Raw genomic sequence first — 26,249 nt, forward strand, 5'->3', positions numbered from 1 at the left:
GCAGAGGATTAACCTAGTGTGCCACAGTGCCGGCCCCGTATTATTTCAATCTACATTGTTGATATGTTCTTTTATTTCTTTATTATAGTTATTTGAAAGGCAGAGAGAGATCTCCCACCCATTGGTTTAATCATCAAATGCCTGCAACAGCCACAGCTGGGCGAGGAGCTAGGAACTCAATCTATGTCTCTCATGTGGGTGCCAGGAACTCAACTTCTTAAGCCATATTGGTATACTTTTATAAAATAATTTTCTAGTATTTCCCTCACTATATTCTGTGAGTCAGATTTTGTAGCCATTAATCTGAGATGATTTTGTCGTGTGCCTACTTTGATCCAAGTGTTCAGTGTATTGCATGAGTTCCTATTAATGTTAATATATCATACTTTCAAAAATCTGTTGTAGCTAAGTTTGAAAACTATTGTTTTTAAAAAATTATTTATTTTAAAGTCAGAGCTACACAGAGAGACAGGGACAGACAGAGAGAGAAGAGAGATCTTCCATATGCTGGTTCACTACCCAGATGGCTGCAATGGCAGGAGCCAGGACAAAGCCAGAGGTCAGGAGCTTCTTCCACGTCTCCCATGTGGTGACAGGGCCCTAAACACTGGGGCCATTTTCCTAGGCCCTCAGCAGGGAGCTGGATTCAAGGTGGAGCAGTTGGGACACGAACCAGCACCCATATGGGATGCCAGCTGTTGCAGGCAGTGGCTTAACCTGCTTTGCCACAATGCCGGCTTCAGAAAACTACTGCTCTTAACCAGTTTTAATACCCTCCTCTCCCTGTGGATGAATGGCATCAAAGGTGTCATCCGCATGTGTAACAGAAGTAATGACCTCTTCTCCTGAGATTAGTCCCTGCAATCCACCTGAAAGCCCTTTCTCCTCATCCAACACTTGATTATTGTATTGTCAGAAAGATTCAAAAGAGTGGGTTATAGTTTGGCAGAGAACATGACAAACTCACCCAGCATACACACTGTTACTTAATGAAGTGAGGACACTCATCTAATGATTGATGCATAAATCATAGCAGTGATTTGTTCACAATATCTTAGTGGCTTTCCACTACTGCACGACTTCTTCCCAAGTACACACAGCTTTCCACACCTTGCCCGGGACTTCTCCTTCCAGAGGTCTTTCCTCTCTACCTATATGTACCACATACTCCAGCCAAACTCCCAGACCTGCAATCCCTATGTAAGCCCCCAGGGTTTCCAGACCGCTGTTGTGTCTGCATGCCCTTCTTTCTCTTACGCAGTCTCCCTAATTCATTTGGCCTATTTCTACGCATTCTTCAAGACCAGATGGCACCTTCTTCAGGAAGTTGGGTTAAGTTGGCCTGAGTCTGAGCTCCAGAGACCTGCAGGCTTCTCTCCTGTCACACGGTTTGATGAGAGTCAATCTCCTATTCGTCTCCTCTGTTACAGTTTCCTTGTACAGAAAGATCACATGGAATCGTTTGCTTTTAGTTTTTAAGCCTAGCATTTCCTATGTTTGATATAGTTCCTAGCTTTCAAAATACTTTGAGGAAAAGAATGAGATTTCCTTGCATAAAATACCTTAGACATATACTTAAATTAAGAATATACAAGTACTAGACACTGTGACATGGTAGGTTAAGCCCCAGACTGGTGCCAGCATCCCATATGGGCACTGGTTCAAGTCTGGGCTGCTCCGCTTCTGATCCAGTTCTCTGCTAATGTGCCTGGGAAAGCAGAAGAGGGTGGCCCAAGTCCTTGGGCCCTTGCACCCATGCAGGAGACCCAGAAGAAGCTCTTAGCTTCGGATCAGCCCATCTCTGGCTGTTGTATGGCCATTTGGGGTTTGTAAACCAGTGGATAGAAGATTTCTGTCTGTAACTCTCTCAAACAAATAAATACATCTTTATATATAGAAAAAGAATATACAAGTGCTTTGAAGATAATGTCTTTAATAAGTTAAAGATATGACTTTAGTGGTGTTTGGGGTAGTGGTTAAGTTGCCCCTTGGGATAAGTGGGTGCCATGTTGGAGTGCCTGGGTTTGAGTCCGTCCTCTGCTCCCAAATACCTTCCTGCAAGTGTGCATCCTGGGAGGCAGCAGGTGATGGCTCAAGCACTTGTGTTCCTACCACTCATGTGGGAGAGCCAGACTGAGTTCCTGCTTCTGGCTTTGGCCTGTGCTGGCCTGTCCTAACCCCTCTGTTGTAGGCATTTGAGGAATGAACACTAGGGAATGGAATATCTCTGTCTCTCCCTCTCTGTTGCTCTGCCTTTCCAAAAAAAAAAAAAAAAAAAAAAAAAAAAAAAAAAAAAAAAAAAAAAAAGAAAAGAAAAGAAAAGAAAAAGAAAGAAAGGAAAATTCACTTTAGCTCTATGCCACATGAGCATTTGCTGAGCAAAGAATTTTCCAAGGAAGGCTCATTATTTGGTCAGCTATAAGTTACAGGCTCCCCAACTGAAATTATGTGACCTGCAGAAATGACAATCTGTCCTGGCAGCTGTTACCGAATTCCCAGACACTCTACAGCCTGCAGTTAGAGTTATTTCTAATTTTAGCATCTAATTTAGAACACATGCTTCCTCGGCAACTGGAGAGCAAGCTTTTTAACCCACCTTTTCTCCCTCCTGATGGGAGTTGTAGAGCTCAGGACCTGGGGGCACATTCTCCTTTTGCTCCAATTTATGAGTTTTGATTTCACCACCACTGGCTTTCAGCTCATTCTACAAAATAAAAATAACCTGTAAATTTCAAAAAAAAAAAAAAAAAAAACCCTCACCATTCCATTCTTTTCATAGCACATCTATTAAGTAAACTTGGAATGCTAAAAAAAAAAAATTCTTGTAAGAGGCCTCAGGTTAAATCAACCCTTTAACTCTCCCAAGCGAAACCCATTAACTAGTGAGTTGACAAAAGCAGCTTTGTGGACACACCCCTCAGAGTTAAATATTTGTAGGCCAGTCTGACACTGGGTGCTCATTAGAATACAGACACATCCACAGGACCACACCCACAGACTGCCCCCAGCACACAGCATTCTTGTGATTCACTCTCAGCAGCACAGCTTGTGGCAATGCAAAGCTCGTGAAATTGACCAGAAAAGGCCATTCTGGAGCAGGGGGAAGGTGATGCCAAGTGCCAATAATTGCGAAAATATACTGACCATATATATAAATGCCCGGCCTGGAAAGAGAGACAGGGTGATGTATTCATATAAAAACTGAAACTGTACGTAATGACATAACAAACGTTTTTGGTGTGGGACTTTCAAAAACATACTTTTGTATATGAAGTTCATAGAGTATACCAACACATATACTAACACATATTTTAAAACTTCTCATAACAAAGCCTCAACATTAAAAAAAAAAAAAAGCATGCATTAATCTTGTCACAGGAGTAAGCATAATCACACTTTCTTTTTCCTTGTAAAAGACACCTGGGGCAAATATTAAAATTAACCTATTAGATTGAAAATCAACGTAATGAAGTAGATGGCTTGACTATTTCTGACCTTCAGTACACTAGTAATTTAGTAATCTAGCACCTTTCTGTTCTCTGTGATCTTTACGCCTGAGAGGAAACCAGCCATTTACGGCCAAGGAATGTGAGGGGTGTTCCAGGCACACAGAGCTGGAGGTGCATCCAGTGGGCGGAGCCTGCGGGCAGCACTGCAGTGGCAACCGCACAGCCCGACAGCTTCTTCCCAGCTCCCGCTCAGAGCCCGTATGTGCCTCCTTACAGACCGCTTCCGTCAGGGGCCTGTGGCATTCTTCTGGGATGAGATAAAATGTAAACTTTTTACAAGAATTTTTTCAAGTCTTAAAAGGGCAGAACTGCAATGCAGGAACACTATTAGGAGTTTTAAAATGAAAGTTACTAAACTGGTTTTTCTACTTAGGGAGTCATTTGGTTGGAATGTTTGCAGAAGGAAGACACTGAGGAGCAGCTCAATCCTGTAACCAAGAGGGAATTAAGGTCCCAGAACTCCTACGTTTGCTGTGTTTTTTGACCGGCCTTCCAAGAGAAGTCTACATTTTCTCATTTTCCATGTTCACAGTGAAGAGTACCCTGTGATGTTCCACTTCACTATTGATTTATACAACCGCCTCTTCTTATAACTACAGTGGAAAATCAAGATGGAACTACTAGTAATAGCCCAGAGAGTAATCTAGTAATACCACCGGAGAGTGCACACTTAATTACGTGGAGAAAAGAAGGCTTAACTCCTGAATACACATTATGATTTCTAATATGAGCCAGTTTCATTCAGCCTGAAACAAATAAAATTCATCACTATTCTTCCAACTTTGCTAAAAAAAAAATTAGGACATCAAGAGATTAATGGTTTGTAATTTGAAGGAACAGATGTCTGAAAGATACATACATACTTCTATGTGTGTGTGTGTGTTTATAAATGAATGACATTTGAGAGATAACTTCTATTAAGCAGTTCCGCAGTATCAGCTTGCCAGGGAAGTATAGGAAGGTATAAAATGGTAATTTAGAATATTAAATTTTTGTGCTTACTGAGCACATTGTCTTCTTGTCATTTCTTACCCCCCCTCCCTTTTTTTAACCACTGGTCTAACTCTGTAGAAAATCATAACATCACAAGAATTGAGGATTAACTAGGCCATGGACTCTATGATTCCTTTATATGAAATGTCCAGAACGGTTAGAACCACTGAGACAGAAAATAGATTAGTGGTTGCCAGAAGATGAGTGGAGGGAGGAATTGGGAGTGACTGCATAGGTATGGGGTTTCTTTTCTTTTTGGGATAACAGAACTGTTCTGGAATTAGACAGTATTGATGGCTGCAGAATCTTGCAAATATGCTTAATAAATCACTATATTGCAGAATTTAAAATGGTGATTTTATGTCACGTGAATTATTTCTCAATTAAAAAATTGCAAAAGACCCCATGTTCATGGTGAACACATTTGTTATTGCATTCCAATATTCTCCCTTCTTCCCTCAAAAAGCAAAATAAGTGTTTCTGTTAAAACTAATAAAGTACTACTGTTCTTTTTTGAAAATTCAAATTTTTACTTGAAAAAATAAGGCTAAAGTGAATATGGACATTTAGTCTGGTTTCATTACAGTACTACTTTAGTAACAACAAAAAGAATAAATAGAAGAGGCTGGAAAACTGTAGATGACATTACTGGCTGGTAACATTAGGGAAAAAAAATGAGTGGGCAAGGGATGAGCCTCAGGAGGAACCAGGCGAGGGTTACAAACGAAGCAAGGGACAGGGCACAGGGAAGGGAGCAGGGCACAGAAAGAAAGGTCTGGGAGACACTCCCTCGTCCTAGTGTTCAGTGACCACTGGCTGATGCCTGAACAAAGAGTGAACGAACACTCAGGACACATACTGTGTAGCTGGTTGAACTGCTTTGTTTGGACACAGCTGCTTGGTACTTCGCCATTCGATCCTTTATGGAGGTTTCGGAGAGGCGTGGAAGTTCCAGATTTCGCCTACTCTCATTTTTCTCCAAGTTGATTGCCGAGGATGATGACTGACCTGGAAGCACACAAATAACACGCTTTGTTAGGAGTTCAAATCACTGTGGCGCAGCACGTACAACTGCTGCCTGTAACGCCGCCATCCCATATGGATGCCGACTCATGTCCCAGCTACTTCTCTTCTGATCCAGCTTCCTGCTGGTGGCCTGGGAAAGCAGTGGAAGATGGCCCCTGTGCTTGGGCCCCTGCACCCATGTGGGAGACCTGGAAGAAGAAGCTCCTGGCTCTGGCCTGGCCCAGTCCTGGCTGTTGTGGTCATCTAGGGGAGTAAAACAGTGGATGAAAGATTCTTTGTCTCTCCCTCCCTCTATCTGTAACTCTGACTTTCAAATAAATAAACCTTAAAAAAATTTTTTTTTTTTTTAAGATTTATTTATTTATTTGAAAGTCAGAGGAGAGGGAGAGGGAGGAGAGGGAGAGGGGGAGGGAGGGGGAAGGTCTTCCATCCTGATGGTTCATTTCCCAGTTAGCCACAACGGCCTGAGCTGCGCCGACCCAAAGCCAGGAGACAGGAGCCCCTTCCGGGTCTCCCATGCGGGTGCAGGGGCCCAAGGACTTGGGCCATCCTCTACTGTTTTCCCAGGACACAGCAGAGAGCCAGATTGGAAGTGGAGCACCTGGGTCCCGAACAGGTGCCCATATGGGATGCCGGTGCTTCAGAGGGCATTAACCCGCTGGGCCACAGTGCCAGCCCCAGATGGGTTTCAAATGGTTCTAAGATTCTAAGTTTTGGGCTATTGTGTTCTAGAGGCCAATTTCTTCCACTAAGAGTACAAAGAAGGAAATTAGGAATATAATTGTCATTTATAAGGTAATATTCACTCATATTCCTAACACTAAAAGAACCTTTATTATAATTGAGCCTTGTATATTTTAAGATATGGTTAATATGAGGCTGGCACTGTGGTATAGAAAGCTAAGCCTCCACCTGCAGTGCCAACATCCCATGTGGGCACCAGTTTGAGTCCTGGCTGCTCCACTTTGGATCCAGTTCCCTAATGCAGCTGGGAAAAGAGCAGGGGATGACCCAAGTACTTGGCCCTGGCGCCCATGTGGGAAACCTGGAACAAGCTCCTGGCTCCTGGCTTTGGCCTGGCTCAGCCCTGGCCACTGAGGCCATTTGAGGAATGAATCAGCGGATGGAAGATCTCTCTTTCCTTCTCTCTCTGTATCTCTGCCTTTCAAGTAAGTAAATAAAACTTTAAAAAAATTATGGCTAATTTAAAATAAGTGTGAAAAATAAATGAGACTGCAATGCTGTTATTTTTCCTTTCTTATCAGCAAACAGGTTTTCTTATTGGTTATACGATTAAGGAGAGGGCAGAATAGTGGAAGCCCTTGCAAGTGCAATGCTCACCTCTTGTCCAGGAGACCACAGCAGGGGATGCATTTGACCCTAGAACTAACCGAAAGAGCTGCTTTTCAGCCACTCAGTCTTCAGATTCATCTGCATTAAACTTGTAAAGCCCCACTGCTTTGAGATGGGGATCTTCTGTTGGCCAAGGAACTTGAACTTGGCCCTGAATAGGGCCTCACCCACATGTTCCTTGTTCTGCAGGTTGGTGCAGAGGCACATGATGCCTTGGCCAATATGAACCCAGGTCACTGTGCCCTGGGGCTTTCCAAAAGCATTCGGCACACCTGTCTGGAACCTGTCAGCACCAGCAGATGACGTGGAAGGGGTGGAGGCACACTTGAGTAGGAAAGCCATCTTTGCCACAGCTTTTTACCAGCTCCTTGTTGACACAAATACAGGAAGTCTCTGGTCTCTAGAGGAGAGCTGCTCATATTCATCTGACACCCTGCGGCCACACGGTGGGAACTCATCCCCTTTTGTCTTCTTCTGACCCAGATCAAAATCAGGGATCCAGGCATCCTGGATACTTTGGGAGAAGCAAGACTTTGGGTGCGGCCTGTTCTTACAATACTGGTAACACTGCGCAGGGTTGCGGTCCGTGGTGAAACCAGGATCTTTGGTGGCACACAAAAGAAAAGGAGACTCCAAGTTGTTTTATTTTTTGGTATGTGTGTTTTTAAAGACTTATTTATTTATTTGAAAGGCAGAGTTACAAAGGTGGGGGGAGAGATATTCTCCATCTGCTAGTTCACTTCCCAAATGGCTGCAACGGCAGGGGCTGGGCCAGGTCAGGCAGAAGCCAGGAGCCTGGAGCTCTATCTGGGTCTCCTATGTGGGTGACAGGGGTCCAGGTTCTCAGGCCATTTTTGCTGCTTTTCCAGGTGTGTTAGCAGGGAGCTTGATCAGAAGTGGAGTAGCCAGCAGTGGAACCCACACTCATATGGGATGCCAGTGTTGCAGGTGGTGGTTTAAACCACTGTGCCACAATACTGGCCCCCTCAATGCTGTTTTAATTGCATTTTTTATTACTAGGAGGATTATGATTTCCTACATTAATTTTTTATTTTATGAGGTGCCTATGTAGGCCCCTCAAAACATAAAATTCTATACTCACGGTCTTATGTTACCGTTGGTAATAGGAGACAATGCACCTTGATACAGGATATAATCCACCTATTAAAACCCTCAAGCACTAGATGCTATGGAGGAGCCACTTGAAATCACTTAAATGTACCCTTTGGTTACCACAGGCTACTAAAGATGGGTTGAAAATACAAGAAGAGCTATTTATAGAAGGCAAGGGGATTTCGGATGGCTTGTCTCTGACAGACTTCCTTTTAATTTGTGTCACTCTTCCTTTGCAAGCACTGGCTCTGAGTCCAGAAGGCACTTCTAATAGGACTTCACCCACACTGAACTCTGCTTACCTGGGCTTATTTCCAAGTCATCCAGAGAATAGCTGTTTTCAGAGATCTTCCTTCCACCTGAATTTCGGCCATGGGCCCAAAGATTCTGTTTGGAAAACAAAACCCAAGGATAAGATTTGCACAGCAGATGGGAAATCTTGATGCGATATTCAGAAAGGAGGCTTATACATTTCCTTTATAAATAAAATATAGAAAAGATTAGACATTTCTTAGAATTAAAAAGATACTATAACTATAAAACACTATAAATTAACAGGTGCCCAGGAAAAAATAAAACCCCAGGGTAGGTGTTATGGTACAACAGGTTAAAGCACTGCTAAGGACTACCACATGCCATGTCAGAGTGCTGGTTTGAGTTTCTGTTACTATGACTTCTGCTCTGGTTTCCTGCTAATGTATCCTGGGAGGCAGCAGATAATGGCTTGAGTGCTTGGGTCTTGCCACCCAAGTGGGAGACACAGATGGAGCTCTTGGCTTCAACCTAGCCCAGCCCTGGTTGCTGTGGGCATTTGAGGAGTGAACCAAATCTCTCTGTTCTCTGCCTTTCAGTTAGATGAAAATAAACTTAAAAAAAAAAAAAAAAAAAGCAATTCCATATAGATAATGCTATCACCCAGTGGTCACTGCCTAACTAGCTTAACCAGCAAGGCTTATAATTGAAACAGTCATTGTAGGGAGAGCCTCACATCCCGGATAACAATGGTATGTTCCTCCAAACTGCTAAATCCTTATGGAAACATTTGCCATTTCCCATCCCCATCCCTCTTTATCTTTCCTGTTACTGCCTTAGTGCATCTTTTTTTTTTTTTTTTTTTTTTTGAGAGAGAGAGAGAGACGGGGAGAATGAGTAAGCACAAAAGAGCGCATTCCCATTCACTGGTTCAATCCCCAAATGCCAATAACGGCCAGGAATGGGCTGGGGCCAAAGCAGGACTCAATCCCAGTCTCCCACATGGGTAGAAGGGACCCGACCACTTGAGCCATCACCTGCTGCCTCCCAGGGTCTGCATCAGCAGGATGCTGGAACCAGGAGCCAGAACTGCGACTTGAATCCAGGGACTTCGCTATGGAATATGGGTGTCTTAAAAGCAAGGCCAGATGCCTGCCACTGTGTAACCATTTTAATTGATTCTTCTTCAGCTTCTAATCTATTCTCTATGATGCTGCCATTATCCTAAATAATACAAAGTAATTATCCTCAAACTATAAATTAATTTTACTCTACTGTTCAATATTGTTTCCCAAATTCACAATCACCTGTTGAATTAAATCCAAGGTATTTGGCATGTCACGAAAGGCCCGTTCCAGGTCTGGTCCCTACCTACTCAGCCTCCTCTCTTCTGGGTATTCTCTGCTTTGTCTTTACCCTCCAGGAAAAGAAAGCGGTTGGGAGTACCACAGTTCTGTGAATGAGGCTCCTTCCACAAGGACTGCCCTGTTGTCTAGCAAATGCCTGTTCCTTCAAGACTCAGCGCATGCAGTCTATAGTTCAATCGCCTTTCCTACATAAATTTAGGTAGTTCTCGGGCAGGTGTTGTAGCATGGTGGGTAAAGCTGCTGCCTAGAATGCTAGTGTCCCATATGGGCACTGATTTGAGTCTCAGCTGCTCTACATCCAATCCAGCTTCCTGGGAAAGCAATGGAAGATGACCCAAGTCCTTGGGCCCCTACTCCTATGTGGGAGACCCAGAAGAAGCTCCTGTCTCCTGGCTGGCCCAGTCCTGGCCATTGTGATCATTTGGGGAGTAAATCAGTGGATGGAAAGTCTCTCTCTCTCTCTGGCTCTTCCTCTCTATAACTCTTTCAAATAAATAAGTCTTCAAAAAGACTAGGTAGGCCGGCGCCGCGGCTCAATAGGCTAATCCTCCGCCTAGCGGTGCCGGCACACCGGGTTCTAGTCCGGTCGGGGCACTGGATTCTGTCCCGGTTGCCCCTCTTCCAGGCCAGCTCTCTGCTATGGCCAGGGAGTACAGTGGAGGATGGCCCAGGTGCTTGGGCCCTGCACCCCATGGGAGACCAGGAGAAGCACCTGGCTCCTGCCATTGGATCAGCGCGGTGCGCCGGCCGTGGCGGCCATTGGAGGGTGAACCAACGGCAAAGGAAGACCTTTCTCTCTGTCTCTCTCTCTCTCTCTCTCACTGTCCACTCTGCCTGTAAAAAAAAAAAAAAAAAAGGCTAGGCAGTTCTTCCTCTGTTCCCTGGTCAAACTCCCATTGCAATGCCCATAGACTAGTGGGACTGTTCCTCTGCTACACTGTAAGTTCACAGAGGGCAGAGACCATGCCTTTTCATCTGTATCTACAGGACTTACAGAAAAAGAAGTTGGTACAGACTTTGAATATTTTCTCATTCCTGTAATTCACTACATCTATCCTTTTCATATCCAGTGTGGATCTCCAAGAAATTTACACATGATAATTTACAAGACTGAAAAAATAACTCAACTGAAAGCTACAGAGTGTTGTAGAATAGCTCCATAGCAGACAGGGAGTATGTTATATTTACTCAACTTGGAACAGGAGGCTCCAACCAGATCCTGTCATTCAAATCTCATTATTCCCAGATCATTTGACGTAGAAAAGAAATCTAAAATCCACTCTGACAGACTGAACACATATCACCTTTTTGAGTTCAACATAGGTCAATAGTTATTAAATCATTAAGTTCAATGGACTAATCAACTTGACAGTGAAGTTTAAGAAGCTGTATTATCATACATTTATACTTTTTTAACTCGTCTCCTGTGGAGATAGGAAATTTTGCCTTTCAGAAATCAGAGCCAAGGACTGGTTTGTTTGCACCATGCCATTAAGAATAGTTTCTCAAAAATTCAGTATACAAATAACATACTTTGGTCAGCTTTGCAATTTACATTTTTATCTGGATCCATTTTATATAAAAACCAAAACAAGATGTGGCAACTCTAACCTCACTACATCAAACACAGCTCTAACCTCAATCATAGCTGTAGGATATACTTTTGCAGGCGCCCCCCCACCCCATGCAAAAATGAAAATTATCAGCCAAAAGGAAAGGACGTTTGGCAGGATACCCTCCATTCACATGTTCTGTTTTGTTTTCACCATACTTCTCATTTCCTGATCACTAAAATACAGTGAATTCCACAGATGTTTTCTAAATGGTGCTGTTCTACAAGAACTAAAATTTTCAGGACACTAAAAAGAGAGAAATCCAGGAAATACCACCACAATTACTACTACTACTACTACTTCTTCTTCTTCAATCAGAAGGGAATGAATGAATGAGTTTTTCATTCTTGATTCTGTCAAAGGTATGTTCAAGTACAATTTCAAGAGTATGTGTTATGGCTGGCGTGCCGGCTCACTCCTGCAGCGCCAGCACCCCGGGTTCTTGTCCTGGTTGGGGCGCCGGATTCTGTCCCAGTTGCTCCTCTTCCAGGCCAGCTCTCTGCTGTGGCCCGGGAGGGCAGTGGAGGATGGCCCAAGTGTTTGGGCCCTGCACCCGCATGGGAGACCAGAGGGGAGGCGCCTGGCTCCTGGCTTCTGATTGGCGCAGCACGCCAGCTGTAGCGGCCATTTGGAGGGTGAACCAACGGAAAAGGAAGACCTTTCTCTCTGTCTCTCTCTGTCTAACTCTGCCAGTCAAAAACAAACAAAGAGTATGTGTTACATGTTGCAACCTATAGAGTGCAGCTTTCTGTCTAGTTCAATCAGTATCCATCCCTCTTATGTCAAGTTCCTGCACTGTTGTTACTGGGACTTATTTACTTGAGAGGCAGAGGCAGAGAGAGAGACAGAGAAATCTTTCATGCCCAGTTCATACCCCAAATAGCCACAATGGCTAGAGCTGGGTAGATTTGAAGCCAGGAGCCTCCTCTGGGTCTTCCACACAGATGCAGGGGCCCAAGGACTTGGGCCATCTTCTACTGCTTTTGCAGGCCAGAGCAGATAGTTGGATCAGAAGTGGAGCAGCCGGGACTCAAACCAGCGACCGTATGGGATGCTGGCACTGCAGGCAGCGGCTTTACCTGCTATGCCACAGTGCTAGCCCCAAGAGAGCAGACTAATTTAGAACTAGAATACAGGCCCGGCTATGGCAGAGGCTCTCCCTGGTTTCAGATGCATCCAATTTCCCCTGTAAGGGCCTTTCAAAAAGAAGCCTTCTGCGGGCTGGCTTTGTGGTGCTGCAGGATATGCCGCTGTTTCTAATGCCAGGATCCCACACTAGAACGCAGGCTTGAGTGCTGGCTGCTCTGCTTCTGATCCAGCTCCCTGTTAATGTTCCTGGAAAAGCAGCAGATGAGGCCCAAGTACTTGTGCTGCCACTCACGTAAGAGATCTGGATGGAGTTCTAAACTACCGGCTTTGGCTTGGCCCAGCCCCAGCTGTTGCATTCATTTGGGGAGTGAACCAGCAGATAAAAGACCTCTGTATCTATGTGTATGTAGTGTTTGTGTGTGTGTTTATGTCATTTTGCTCTTCATATAAATACATAAATCTTAAAAAAAATGAAAAACACAACTTCTGGTCTGTAAGAATATCAGTACAAGTACCGTTTATCAAGTACTTTTTTCTTTTCTTTTTTTTTTTTTTTTTTACAGGCAGAGTGGACAGTGAGAGAGAGAGAGAGACAGAGAGAAAGGTCTTCCTTTGCAGTTGGTTCACCCTCCAATGGCCGCTGCGGCTGGCGCACCGCGCTGATCCAATGGCAGGAGCCAGGTGCTTCTCCTGGTCTCCCATGGGGTGCAGGGCCCAAACACTTGGGCCATCCTCCACTGTACTCCCTGGCCACAGCAGAGAGCTGGCCTGGAAGAGGGGCAACCGGGACAGAATCCGGCGCCCCAACCGGGACTAGAACCCGGTGTGCTGGCGCCACAAGGTGGAGGATTAGCCTAGTGAGCCGCGGCGCCGGCTCAAGTACTGCTTTTTTTTTTTTTTTTTTTTTTTAAAAGATTTATTTGTTTATTTGAAAGGCAGAGTTACAGAGAGGCAGAGGCAGACAGAGACATAGAGAGGTCTTCCATCCTCCAGTTCACTCCCCAGATGGCCACAGTGGCCGGAGCTGTGCTGATCCAAAGGCAGGAGCCAGGAGCTTCCTACAGGTCTCCCACACAGGTGCAGGGGCCCAAGGACTTGGGCCATCCTCCACTGCTTCCCAGGCCACAGCAGAGAGCTGGATTGGAAGTGGAGCAGCCGGGACTTGAACCGGTGCCCATATGGGATGTCAGCACTGCAGGCGGCAGCTTTACCCACTATACCACAGTGCTGTCCCTCAAGTACTGTTTTTTAAAACTACTTTTTCAAGGAAAATTTTTTTCTGCAAAGAGTGAATGTGCAAAAGCAATTTGGTCTTGGAGGAAAAAAAAGAAACAATTTATTCGGAAATCAGCTACACTGACTATGGTGCTGAGATGCCACGGATTTGATGAGAGCCCAGGTGAAGCACAGAGCATTACTTTCAGTTCCTTTTCCTCTCCCAGCCACTCAGACATGAAGAACAACCAGATCCCAAATGCACTTGAGGTTAATTTTATGGGTGGTTATCTGCGGCACAGGAAAGAGAGGTTTCCTCCAGTATTTCTCAAGGATGTAAAGAAGAAAAGCCCACACACTTAACAGAAATTTTGACACTTAAGTACTCTTCTTTAACAGACTTCCACCACACTTCAGTCCTTTTTTCTTAGATATTTGAGGGAGCCTTAGTCATCGTAATCTATCATGGAAGACAGAAAAGTCAAGACACTTGGGATTTTCTGGAATTTGCCAAGATTTGGCCTTACCCACCCACGTCCTCCTTCCTGTGAGCTGACTCTAACTTCATTAGTGTGAATGCCCCTTAAATACTCTCTGCGAATCCATAAATCAAATGTACCCATAAGAGGATAAGAGTCTGGGACTTTTAGTCAGTTTTCCGCCGAATTTCTTATTGCAGGGATTCCTTTTGTAAAGAAATAAAGCAAGTCAGGTTCTAAATAAGTAACATTAAAGTAGGGTTTCCTTTCTCCTCCACTCCTTTCAGAACAATTTCTCCTTGGAAGCTGATTCTCCTGAGTTTTGGAACCAAATAAGAACTGTCGGCCTCAGCCACTTTCTTCAGTCTTTCAACTTCAACCTTCCAGATTCAAGGGCACAGGAAGAGTGGCTTTTACGGGAAAATAGGACTTTGCTAAACTAGGCATGGGGGTTATGGGGGTGTAGATGAAACTTAGTCTTAATTTCTCAAAGGACTGAGAGAAAAGAATTTATTTCTTTAGGTATCCTCTTAGAAAAATTAGAACTCATTTATGTGAAAATAATAGAATGAGCACTTATCTCTAAGTGGTAGGATTTCTTGACTTTTTTTTTGTATTTCCAAGCTTTCTATAAAACTTATGTGTTAGTCTCACAATTAGGAAAAATGAGAAAGGAGAAGTAATACTTCCTACTTACATATAAACAGATGGGCCGGCGCCGTGGCTCAATAGGCTAATCCTCCACCTTGCGGCGCTGGCACACCGGGTTCTAGTCCCGGTCGGGGCGCCGGATTCTGTCCTGGTTGCCCCTCTTCCAGGCCAGCTCTCTGCTATGGCCAGGGAGTGCAGTGGAGGATGGCCCAGGTGCTTGGGCCCTGCACCCCATGGGAGACCAGGAAAAACACCTGGATCCTGGCTCCTGCCATCGGATCAGCGCGGTGCGCCGGCTGCAGCGGCGGCCATTGGAGGGTGAACCAACGGCAAAAGGAAGACCTTTCTCTCTCTGTCTCTCTCTCTCACTGTCCACTCTGCCTGTCAAAAATAAAAAAAAAAAAAAAAAAAACATATAAACAGATAAAAATGATAAAAAACCAAATGCTAATGAAGCTGTGGGGAGCTGTGCTAGTGGTGTTACAGAATAGTATCATCTTTGAGAACAAGCCGAAGATACGTAAGGAGAATGTTTAATGAGTTACTGTGCACCTTTAGACCATGATACTGATACTAGCACTTCAGTAACACAGCACAGAGAAAATAAAAGAGATTTATTTGAAAGGCAGAGAGGAAGAGTGGGGGAGAGGTAGGGTGAGACAGAGACAGAGACAGAGAGAGAGAGAGAGAGAGAAATTGATCTTCCACCTGTTGATTAATCCCCAAATGCCTACAACAGCTGGGGCTGTGACAAGCTGAAGCCAGGCTCCTGACTCTGGCCTGGGCTAGCCCTGCCTATTGTGGGCATTTGGGGAGTGAACCAATAAGTGGAACATTCTCTCTTTCTTTCATTTCCCTCCTTGTGATTCTGCCTTTCAAATAAATAAATCAATAGATAAATCTTACAAAAAAGAAAAACAACCGAACTAGTTAAGCAATGGTAAGAACCAAAAATGATTGAGTCTTGTGTACAACTGATAAAGGTTATTCTTTTTTCCTGGTTTACTTGACTTTTTCTTCTTCTTTCTGGTTTACTCATCGTGTGTGTGTGTGTGTGTGTGTGTGTTTAATTTATTTGAAAGAGTTACACATAGAGAGGAGAGGCAGAGAGAAAGGGGTCTTCCATCCACTGGTTCACTCGCCAATTAGCCACAGTGGCTGTAGCTGCATTGATCCGAAGCCAGGAACTTCCTCCGGGTCCCCCATGCAGGTACAGGGGCTCAAGGACTTGGGCCATCTTCTCCTGCTTTCCCAGGTCATAGCAGAGAGCTGGATCATTAGAGGAGCTGCCAGAACTTGAACCAGCTCTCATATGGAATGCCAGGCGCCAGCCCCCACATTGTGTGTTTAGCAGAGTATTTAGTTTACATGATAAGAGTAAGGGTGGGTGGTGGCAGGGGCTGTGGTCTAGAGGATGAAGCCACTGCCATATGAGCACCAGTTCAAGCCCTGGCTGCTGCACTTCTGATCCAGCTCCATGCTAATGCACCTTGGAAGCCAGTAGAAAATGGCCCAAGTACTTGGGCCCCTGCACCCAAGTGGCAGACCTGGAAGAAGCTCTTGGCTTCAGATGGGCCCAGGTCCAGCCATTGCTGCCATTTGTGGAGTGAACCAGTGGATGGAAGGGGTCTCTCTCTCTGCCTTTCAGATAAATAAATAAATCATGAAAAAAAAAGAGTAACAGGAGCAGGCAACTGGCCTAGGGAACTCAAATATTCATTTTCTACATTGTGGTAACTATGCCTGATACTTGCTAATGCAGACCCTGGGAAGTAGTGGTGATGGCTCAGCTAAACGGATTCCTGCCATGCATATGGGAGACTGGGATTGAACTTCCAGCTGCTGGCTTCTGCCTAGCCCAGTCTTGGCCACTGAGGGCATCTGGGATTGAATCAGCAGATGGGAGCTGTTGCGCTCTCTTTCTGCCTCTCAAATAAAAAAAGGAAGAAAGAAAAGAAAAACAAACCTTCCAAACCACAAGCTTCTAACTCCAGAGTTTCAGATAAATCTCTTGCATTCCAAAAAATTCTCTTCATTCTTTTCATTAAGTATAAAATGTGGGAAGACAGAGTTAATGTCTTTGAGAATGCAGCTGTTGACATGTTTTACATTTTTCCCAGTTTCGTTAGATTTCAAAGCTATGTAGGGCCATGGCCAGTTGTTTCTATTCAATAAACAGTCGTCATCATTTCCATGGAGCCAGTGCTATATGGTAGGTGAGATACTACACAATTTTAATCCTTGTCCTGCTGTTAACTAACCATATGACATTGGATATGTGGGTTTACTTCCCTAACTTCAGCTGTTTCCATCTATAAAATTGGGACCGTAGTATCCGAACTGCCTGTGAGCAATGTGCTGGATTAAATTACCTCCCAGAAGTACCTTACAATTCTAGAATGTATATGACAACAACCTTGATGGGAATTTTTCACTCATTTTAACTCATCAGTGACTTAGAAGACTAGAGGAAATGATTCTATAATGTATTCGTATGGATACACGTGTCTAAGCCAGGAGAGTTCAATAGCAGGAAAACAAAAGGGGTGATATTTGGGGGGTGGGAGCAGACAAAGGATTTCTGGATCCTCAAACTCTCACATAGCCAACCCTGCCTAGAGACTATTATTTATTTTTTGAATTTTTAAAAAAGATTTTATTTATTTATTTGAGAGGTAGAGTTATAGACGGGGTGGGGGGGTGGAGAGAGAGAGAGAGAGAGAGAGAGAGAGAGAGAAAGGTCTCCCAGATGCTGGTTCACTCCCCAAAGTGGCCACAATGGCTGGAGATGGGCCTATCGGAAGCCAGGAGCCAGGAGCTTCTTCCAGGTCTCCCACATGGGTGCAGGAGTCCAAGCACTTGGGCCATCTTCTACTGCTTTCACAGGCCACAGCAGAGAGCTGGATTGGAAGAGGAGCAGCCAGGACTAGAACCGGCGCCCATATGGGATGCCAGTGCTGCAGGAGGAGGTTTACCCTACTACGCCACAGTCCCAGCCCCTAGAGACTCTTCTATCCCCTGACATTGCTTTTCAACAGGTTTTATTGTAATGAAACTAGCTAGAAACCAGTAAGTAACCAGGTGGCATGAAAGTAAGCAGAGAGGCCAGTGCTGTGGTGTAGCAGGTAAAGCCGCCGCCTGTAGTGCCGGCATCCCATATGGGCCCCAGTTCGAGTCCTGGCTGCTCTACTTCCGATTCAGCTCTCTGCTATGGCCTGGGAAAGCAGTAGAAGATCGCCCAAATCCTTGGACCCCTGCACCCGCGTGGGAGACCCAGAGGAGGCTCTTGGCTCCTGGCTTTGGATTGGCGCAGCTGCGGCCATTGTGGCCAATTGGGGAGTGAACCAGTGGCTGGAAGACCTCTCTCTTTCTCTGCTTCTCCTTCTCTGTGTAACTCTGACTTTCAAATAAATAAATTTTTTTTTTAAGGGAATACAGGCAATTATTAACCAAGAGACGGGAAGATAAAATGTTATATATAGTTTTTGCAACAATCTGAGGATTCCCAGTGGACACCTACCTGTCAAGGCACACACAGGAGGAGGCATTTAGCCAAGCAGATAAGATGCCCATGTCCCAGAGAGGAGTGCGGATTCAATTCCTGTCTTTGGCTACTGACTCCCACTTCCCAGCAATGAAGGTCAGGAAGTGGTAGTGATGACTTAGGCACTGAGTTCCTGCCACCCACGTGGGAGACCTGGACTGTATTCCTGACTCCTGGCTCCTGCCTAGGCCCAGTCTTGGCCATTGCAGGTATTTGAGGAATGAGCCAGCAGATGGGAGCTGGCATATGCTCATTCACACACTCTAATACATTAAAAATAATAAAGAAAATTTTAAAAAGAGGGGCAGAACGGGCCTTGTGGTGTAATAGATTATAAGCAGCTGCTTGGAACACCCACATCCCATACTGGAGTGCTGGTTTGAGTGCAGGCTACTCTGCTTCCAATCTAGCTCCCTGCTAACGTGTCTGGAAAGCAGCAGATAATGGCTCAAGTGCTTGAATCCCAGCCACCCATGTGAGATACTCTGGTGGAGCTCCTGGCTTCAGCTTCGCCCAGACCGGCTGCTGTAGCCATCTGGGGAGTGAATCAGCAGATGAAATATCTCTTTCTTTGTTTCTCCTTCCCTCCGTGTCACTCTACCTTTTGAATAAAATAAATATTCAAAAAATAAAAAGGAAAGCATACATAAATGACTTATTTTATCCAGATTATAAATTAGCTGTCTATGGATAAAATATCTGGAAAACACAGATCAGACTACAGTTTGGCTGTGTATTTTCTCAAGGGCTCACTGTATTACACTGGCACATATATACTGTTATATACCAGTGTTATGTAAAACTGAACAAAATACCAAGTGTCACTTCCAGGAACTTACAAGAAAAACCACAAAAATGTTAGACCATTTGGAGAAATATGGTTTTACTCTCAGGCTAACAAGCAAAGCTTTCCTTGGCATTTTGATGCTGTCCATATGTATGATCCTGGCAATCAGAGGACAGAAATTCTGAGGGAAGCCAAGGGACAGGGAGTCTAAGAGGAGAGAAGCAGCAAACAAGGGAAGAGGAGGATGGGGCAAGGCAAATGATCTGAATGTGCTGTTTCACCTTTACACTCTAAATGAAAAGCAATTAAAAAACGAATAACTGAGAGCATTGAAATAAACCATGGGCAATGGAAAAAAGGATAAGGGAGAAGGAAAAAAAGTTGCAATTTTGTTCATTTATGAATAAACTTCTTGTTCCTTTCTCATTGCTATCTCCTAGCCTGGGGTAGTGCCCAGAGAGTAAGTGTTTATGTGTCTTAGAATTTTTGGGAGGAAGCTTCTTTTCGCTTTGCTTTACCTAATTCCTTTCCAACAGGTGGAAAATGATGCCGGAAGTAGTAATAGTAGTAGCAGTAGTCAGCATCTGTGCAAAGGAATACAAGGGCAACCATATTTGCCAGCCTTACTTCCTTGTATTAAGCCTAATTGGTTCAATATGGACCTAAAGAAAGGGTAATAATTTAAATAGATTATGAAGGTAGAAATAAGTCATCCAAATATTTGGTCCTTATTCTCCTCTCCAAGGATTTGTGTGGACCAAACATGTGCTTGGCAATCAAACAAAGAACAGAGGCTTTAGGAGTCTTTCAGGAGTTTTCTTTGTTGTTTGATAATTCCTGGGGATGGGAGAAGAAGTACAGAATTTCTTTTTTTATTTTTTTTAAGATTTATTTTATTTATTTGAAAGAGTTACAGAGAGAGGTAGAGGCAGAGAGGACTTTCATCCACTGGTTCACTCCCCTGATGGTCACAATGGCCAGAGCTAAGCCAGGAGCTTCTTCCTGGTCTCACACATGGGGGTGCAGGGGCCCAAGGACTTGGGCCATCTTCTGCTGTTTTCCCAGGCCATAGCAGGGGGCTGGATTGGAAGTAGAGCAGCCGGGACCCAAACTGGCACCCATATGGGATGTTGGTGCTGCAGGCTGGGGCTTTAACTGTCTGTGCTACAGTGCCAGGCCCCCTCCACCTTGACTTTTTTTTTTTTTTTTTTTTTTTAAGATGTATTTATTTATTTGAAAGGCAGGGTTACAGGAAGAGAGCAGAGACAGATCTTCCAACTGCTTGGCTCACTCTCCAAATGATTGCAATGAGCAGGGCTGGGCCAGGCTGAAGCTAGGAGTCAAGAGCTTCATCCAGGTCTCCTACACGGTTGCAGGGACCCAAGAACTTGAGTCATCTTCCCCTGCTTTCCCAGGTACATTAGCAAGAAGAGCTGGATTACAGTGGAGCAGCTAAGACTGGTGCCCATATGGGATGCTGGCATTTCAGGCCAAGGCTTAACACTCTGTGACATAGCACTGGCTCCAAGAAGGATTTCATTTCTGGCTAACTGTATCCTGAGGTTTCTAAAGATTCGATTGTCAACAATATCTGGACATTGGTTATAACCTGTTGATCATCTCTTTTAAAGATTTATTCATTTGAAAGGAAGAGTGGTTGGGGGTGGAGGGAGAGATCTTCTAACTATTGGTTCACTCCCCAGATGGCCGCAATAGCCAGGGCTGGGCCATACCAAGATCAGGAGCCAGGAACTCCATCCAGGTCTCCCACATGGGTGGCAGGAGTCCAAGTACTTGGGCTGTCAGCTGTTGCCTTCCAGGCGCAATTAGTAGGCAGTCAGACTGGAAATAGAGCAGCGGAGTCTCGAACTGGCACTCCAACATGGGATGCCAGTGTTGCAAGTGGCAATTTAACCCAGTGTTCCATAACACCAGCTCTGATCAGGTATCTTTTTCATAAAAAAGTTCCCAGAATAGTCACCTCAGCTACCTAAAACCCAGTCAACATATAAATGACACTAGGAAGGCCTGCGCTGTGACACAATGGGTTAAGCCTACCTGTGATGCTGGCATCCTAACAGCACTAGTTTGAGTCCTGGCTGCTCCACTTCTGATCCAGCTCCCTGCTAAAGTGCCTAAGAAAGCAGTGGAGGATGGCCCAAGTGCCTGGGCCCCTGCACCCATGTGGGAGTCCTGGATGGAGTTCTAGGCTCATCACTTTGGCTTGGCTCACCCCTGGCTTGTTGTGTGGCCATCTGGGGAGTGAACCAGTGGACAGAGATTTGCATCCCTCTCTCTCTCTGTAACTCTTTCAAATAAATAAGTAAATCTTAAAAAAGAAACCAAAATTTTAAAAAAAATTGCTCTGTACTGTTTGCAACATGGATAATGATGCTTGCTCAGAAACAGCTGAAGAACCAAGGATAACTATGCCTTTCATTCCCTGAGCAGTCCATTAAGTCAAAAAGACTATTTAATCAGGAAGTAAAAAAGGGCACCCATACACAAAAATCCAAACCTAAAAAACAAAGCCCAGGAGACTCTCAAAACTCCTCCTCCTTTCTATCCTTCTGTAGTCAGGTTGTCCAGTGCCATCAGTGATCTGGTAGGATCAGTCTCTATACGGTGTTTCAACAACCCCTACTCCGACCAGGCAGAAAGAGATAGGCTTGTTCTGACCCATCTCGCACTAGACATTTATGAGAAAAAAAAGCCTCTTGCCAGATCCTTACGCATAATCAGCACTTTTGTTTGCTGCGGTCCTAGTCATTTCCTACCTCAGGCCAGTTTCGACATGCTTTCTGCACTGAATCCACATTGTGTGTGCTGGCGTGACATCAGCCATCCTTCCCCTAAGCAGGGTCTGAGAGGAGAGGACTTACAATGGTGCTTTGAGTCACCACAAAGCCCCTTCCTCTCTGTTTCAGATTTCTGACATATTTTCCTTCCAGTTAAAATTCTTCCTCTCATTTAAACTTTTAAAAAAATTAAATTAAGATCATAAAGGGGAAAGAGGACTAAAAATTGAGAGGGAAGAGAGTTGAAGAAAAGTAATAAAACTGCTTTGTGGTTGTATCTCTTGCCAACTGCTTTCAATGTTAAAGTAGTTAAAGCTTGCTCACAGAGAAAGGTTCTAGCTTGTCGAACCTTCACAAATTCTTCCTCGGTCCTCAAACATTCAAGAACTTTCCTAGGCAGGAAAGCAACAGGCACTTCGAGACAACAATGTCACAATGAATGCAGCAGAGGACCTCTGGATGAGTTATCTATTTTTTTTCTTTTCTTATCTGAGGATGCTTCCTCCTATTACTTCACAAATAGAGGGACTTGGGCCAAATATTTAGCTTTTAAAAAACTCAGCTCTCCCGTGAAGATGGAATCTGTAGTAAATGATGGCTTCGCTTCCAGTTGGATCTGTTTATTTCATTATAATGACTGTTGTAACAAACCATCCCCGCGTACAAAGCCAGATATGTAGGAAAGTCTGAGAAAACTGGAAAAATTTACCAGCTCTGCGGCCCCGGGATTGTGCTGTAAGTCACCAGCATATGTAACTCATTTTCTAGTTAAGTAATGCCCTCTGGGGATTCAGTCTACAATCCACACGAAGGCTCAGATTTCATTAGCAGTTGTAGGAAAATGCAGCCCTGGGCATTTGCAAGTCAAAACTCCTAAAGCTACAGCTTGTCTGGCTATCTTCATTGATTTTTCCTGGGAGAGGGTTTTAGCTGATAGAAAACATTTGTTGGAAGGCACAGATGAGGAAGTTGAGAAGCGGAGAAAGGGTTCAGCTAGCAAAGAGACAACTAAGCCTCAGTCTTAATGCTCAACTCTGCAGCTGTGTCCAGCAGAGAGCAAGATTCAGCAGTCATTTCACCCCCCAAGGCTACAATGACAAAAGGCACAGGAAGACCAATTAAAAGGGCAAGTACACAGAAACAGAATCCAATCTTCATTTTTAGATAGCAATTGGACTCTCGGCCTCAGCTTGAATTAAGATGAAATTGGGTCAGATACTCACGAATCTTAGCACCTATGTAAATAATTCACCTGTGAATTCATCCAACTTGAATCAAAAGACACACTCGGCCTCTATTCCAACTGTCTAAATGAGAAAACCAGCTTTGTTTAGTACTGGACTCGCCCTTCTCAAGTTTTACTCCCAGCCCATTCTTACCTTGGTTTGAGTTGGTTCCCCTTTCTCAAACATCATCTTAAGCCTGTTCAGTGGGACATTGTATTTCTCTATTTTGCCTGAAGCTTCTGTGTTTTCACCGATTTCGGATTTTTCTACTTCATGCCTGGATTCTCCCAGACAGTTTTCCATCTTTTTACTTTCTGTTGCGTGGTCCTTATGATCCTGACGCTCCTCGATGCGGTGAGAGAGGGCTTCAGGAGGTGATTCCAAACCGGGTCCGGGGTGGACCTGCGGATCCACTCGGGTGGCAGGAACAGAGCTGCCGGTCACTTCTGTGGGCGGATGGCCGACTCTGTGCCTAGTCTCGGCGCTGCTGTTTCGCACGGTGTCTGTGTGTGGCTCCACTCCTGGCACCGGGTTCTCCCACTTCTTCTTTAACACAGTCAGGGTCCCCCGTCTAAAGTGCGGGGGCAAACTTTCAGGGTTCTACAAGAAGGAGAAGCAAGTGCCAGTTACAACTTGCCTGCTGAAACATTCAAACATGTTGCTCTTTGCGAAATGAAAGTTCAAACTGCAAGCTGCAGCGAGTCCACGGCTGTTTCAGACAGCTGTGCAGTTACAGCCCTGCCACATGGAGCAAGCATCCACCCGGGAGAGGCAGAGGGGAAGAGAGAAAAAGTCAGGAGCTGCAGCAGGAAGTGATAAAACAGGATAGCCTTATAAGGGCAAAATGAGAAGAAAGGGGAGCCCAGCTCTGATGATAGTTATTACATCGGAGACGAGAAATTCTGATTCCAAGATCAACGGGGGTGGGGTGGGGGATACCTCTTATTTTAAACACTGTAAATATGCACTAATGAAATTCATTAGACTAAAAAATGACGTGAATTCTGTTTTGTTTTTCTTTTAAACAAGATAAAGACACAAGATAGCTGAAACTAATACCAATAATTATACAGTAACATTGAGGATTGAAGCTCTCTGGAATAACCTAAAGAAGTCACCATCCTTGTACAAGTATTTGCTAAATATTAAGTTGTATTTGACCTAATTTACATGCACATAAATACATTTTACTTTTATATAGGAGCCTAATCCCCTTTCTTTCCTGCTTTTCTCTACCTGTTTCATCTATGTATAAATTCTCAGCTCACAGAAAATTCGCTATTTTCCGGACCCTTTGGTTGAAGAAGATCCAGGTTTTCTGTGAAAACAGCCATCACCTACCCTGATGATCAAAGCACACACACTTCCACCTCTTAGAGAGGTTACTTTCACCTGGGTCAGAAATGGAATTAACACATCCGTGTAAAGACAGACTGCAAATAACCTGGGAACCACGCTGACACTGCCGTGGAAGTAACTGTCAGGTACTTCGAGAGCACTCCTAGAAAAGTGAACAGCACTAGCACCACCAGCCCAAACTCTGACCTTCCGATTCTCCATTCCTGAGAGCTTCGACTCCCCGGGCTTTCAGCTCAGAAAGAAAGGACAAACAACCCAGGACTGAAAGACTTGGGGAATTAAACAGGATTAGCAGCTATATTGGGAATTAAGTCTCTCACCCTATTACTCTTCTGAATACAGTCTGAGAGCCACTTCATCAAGTGGCAGCAAGGCCTGGGGGGAAAAAGTGATAGAAAACAGCTGTTTGATGCTGGTGTTTAAATCTTAGCTTCCAAGATGACTCACTGGGAGAAGCATGTATAGACTAGAGATAGAAGCAGGAGAAAAAGTTTATGCTGGAAAATGGAAAATTAAAAGACAGTTTCAAGGGTGGGCATTTGGGCTAGCTGTTAGGATGCTAATGAAGACACTCACATCCCACACCGGAGTGCCTGGATGCCATATATGGCTCTGGCCCCCAACTGCAATTTCCTGCTAATACAGGCCCTAGGAGGCAGCGGTTTTTGGAGGCTCAAGTATTTGGGTTCCTGGCTTCTGGCCACCCATGTGGGACACCCAGATTGAGTTCCCAATTCCTGGCTTCAGCCTGACCCAGGCTTGGCTTTTGTGGGCCTTTGGGGAGTGAACCAGCAGATGGGAGTGCTCTCTCTGTACCTCTCTGGTGCTCAAATAAATAGAAATAAAATAAAATAAAACCAAAAAAACTGCTCCACAAACTGGCACTACCTTCACTGCCAGCAGTACCCTTGGCTCTATTATCTCATGCACACAACAGATGAGTCACCTGGGTCTCTGTCTTCATGGTCCCCACCTTGCCCAAGAGGAGCCCCAAGAATCTAAGGGGCTTTTTGCCTTGGTAACTGCACAATGCTTTTCTCAGACACATATCAAGTGATCAAAGCATATCTGTTGACGTGGAAAGATGCTCATAAGATAATTCTGGGTGAAAGGCAAATTATAAACAGAATGATCCCTTGGGGCCAGTGCCGTGGCACAGTAGATTAATCCTCTGCCCACAGTGCCGGCATCCCACATGGAAGCCAGTTCTAGTTTTGGCTGCTCCTCTTCCAATTCAGCTATCCGCTGTGGCCTGGGAAAGCCAAAGTCCTTGGGCCCCTGAACCCACATGGGAGACTGGGAAGAAGCACCTGGCTCCTGGCTATGAATTGACGCAGCTCAGCCGTTGCAGCCATTTGGGGAGTGAACCAGTGGATGGAAGACCTCTCTCTCTCTCTCTCTCTCTCTCTCTCACACGGTCTGTAACTCTACCTCTCAAATAAATAAATATAAAAAAAAATAAATAGTATGATCCCATTTATAACATGCATGTATATATATATATATATATATAAAGATTTATTTTATTTATTTGAAAGACAGAATTACAGAGAGATGCAGAGACAGAGAGACAGAGGGGTCTTCCATCTGCTGGTTCATTCCCCAAATGACCACAGCGGCCAGAGCTGTTCAGAGCCAGGAGCCTCTGCCAGGTCTCCCACGTGGGTGCTAGAGCCCAAGGACCTGGGCCATCTTCTACTGCTTTCCCAGGCCATAGCAGAGAGCTGGACTGGAAGTGGAGCAGCAGGGACTTGAACTGGTGCCCATATGGGATGCTGGCACTGCAGGCAGCGATTTTACCTGCTACACCACAGTGCTGGCCCCAGCCCAGCTCTGTTCTGATTGCTATTTCCTGCTAATGCAGATCTTTGAAGG

The 26,249-nt window shown here is 44.7% G+C and overlaps 1 protein-coding gene and 1 pseudogene across 4 annotated transcripts in view; both read right to left on the reverse strand.

Moving 5' to 3' along the window:
• LIMA1 (LIM domain and actin binding 1) overlaps positions 1-26,249 on the reverse strand; it is a 98,976-nt gene that overhangs the window by 19,034 nt on the left and 53,693 nt on the right. For all 4 annotated transcript variants that reach the window (XM_051846276.2, XM_051846273.2, XM_051846271.2 and 1 more), the window contains 4 exons: positions 23,169-23,615; positions 8,297-8,381; positions 5,362-5,510; positions 2,597-2,704 (listed from right to left, as the gene is read on the reverse strand). In XM_051846276.2, the coding sequence (XP_051702236.2) occupies positions 2,597-2,704; positions 5,362-5,510; positions 8,297-8,381; positions 23,169-23,615 (789 nt within the window). The remainder of the gene's footprint in view (positions 1-2,596; positions 2,705-5,361; positions 5,511-8,296; positions 8,382-23,168; positions 23,616-26,249) is intronic.
• LOC103348300 (large ribosomal subunit protein uL16-like) lies at positions 6,660-7,523 on the reverse strand (annotated as a pseudogene).

The sequence above is a fragment of the Oryctolagus cuniculus genome, chromosome 11 (genome assembly GCF_964237555.1).
Source record: "Oryctolagus cuniculus chromosome 11, mOryCun1.1, whole genome shotgun sequence".
Classification (NCBI taxonomy): Eukaryota; Metazoa; Chordata; class Mammalia; order Lagomorpha; family Leporidae; genus Oryctolagus; species Oryctolagus cuniculus.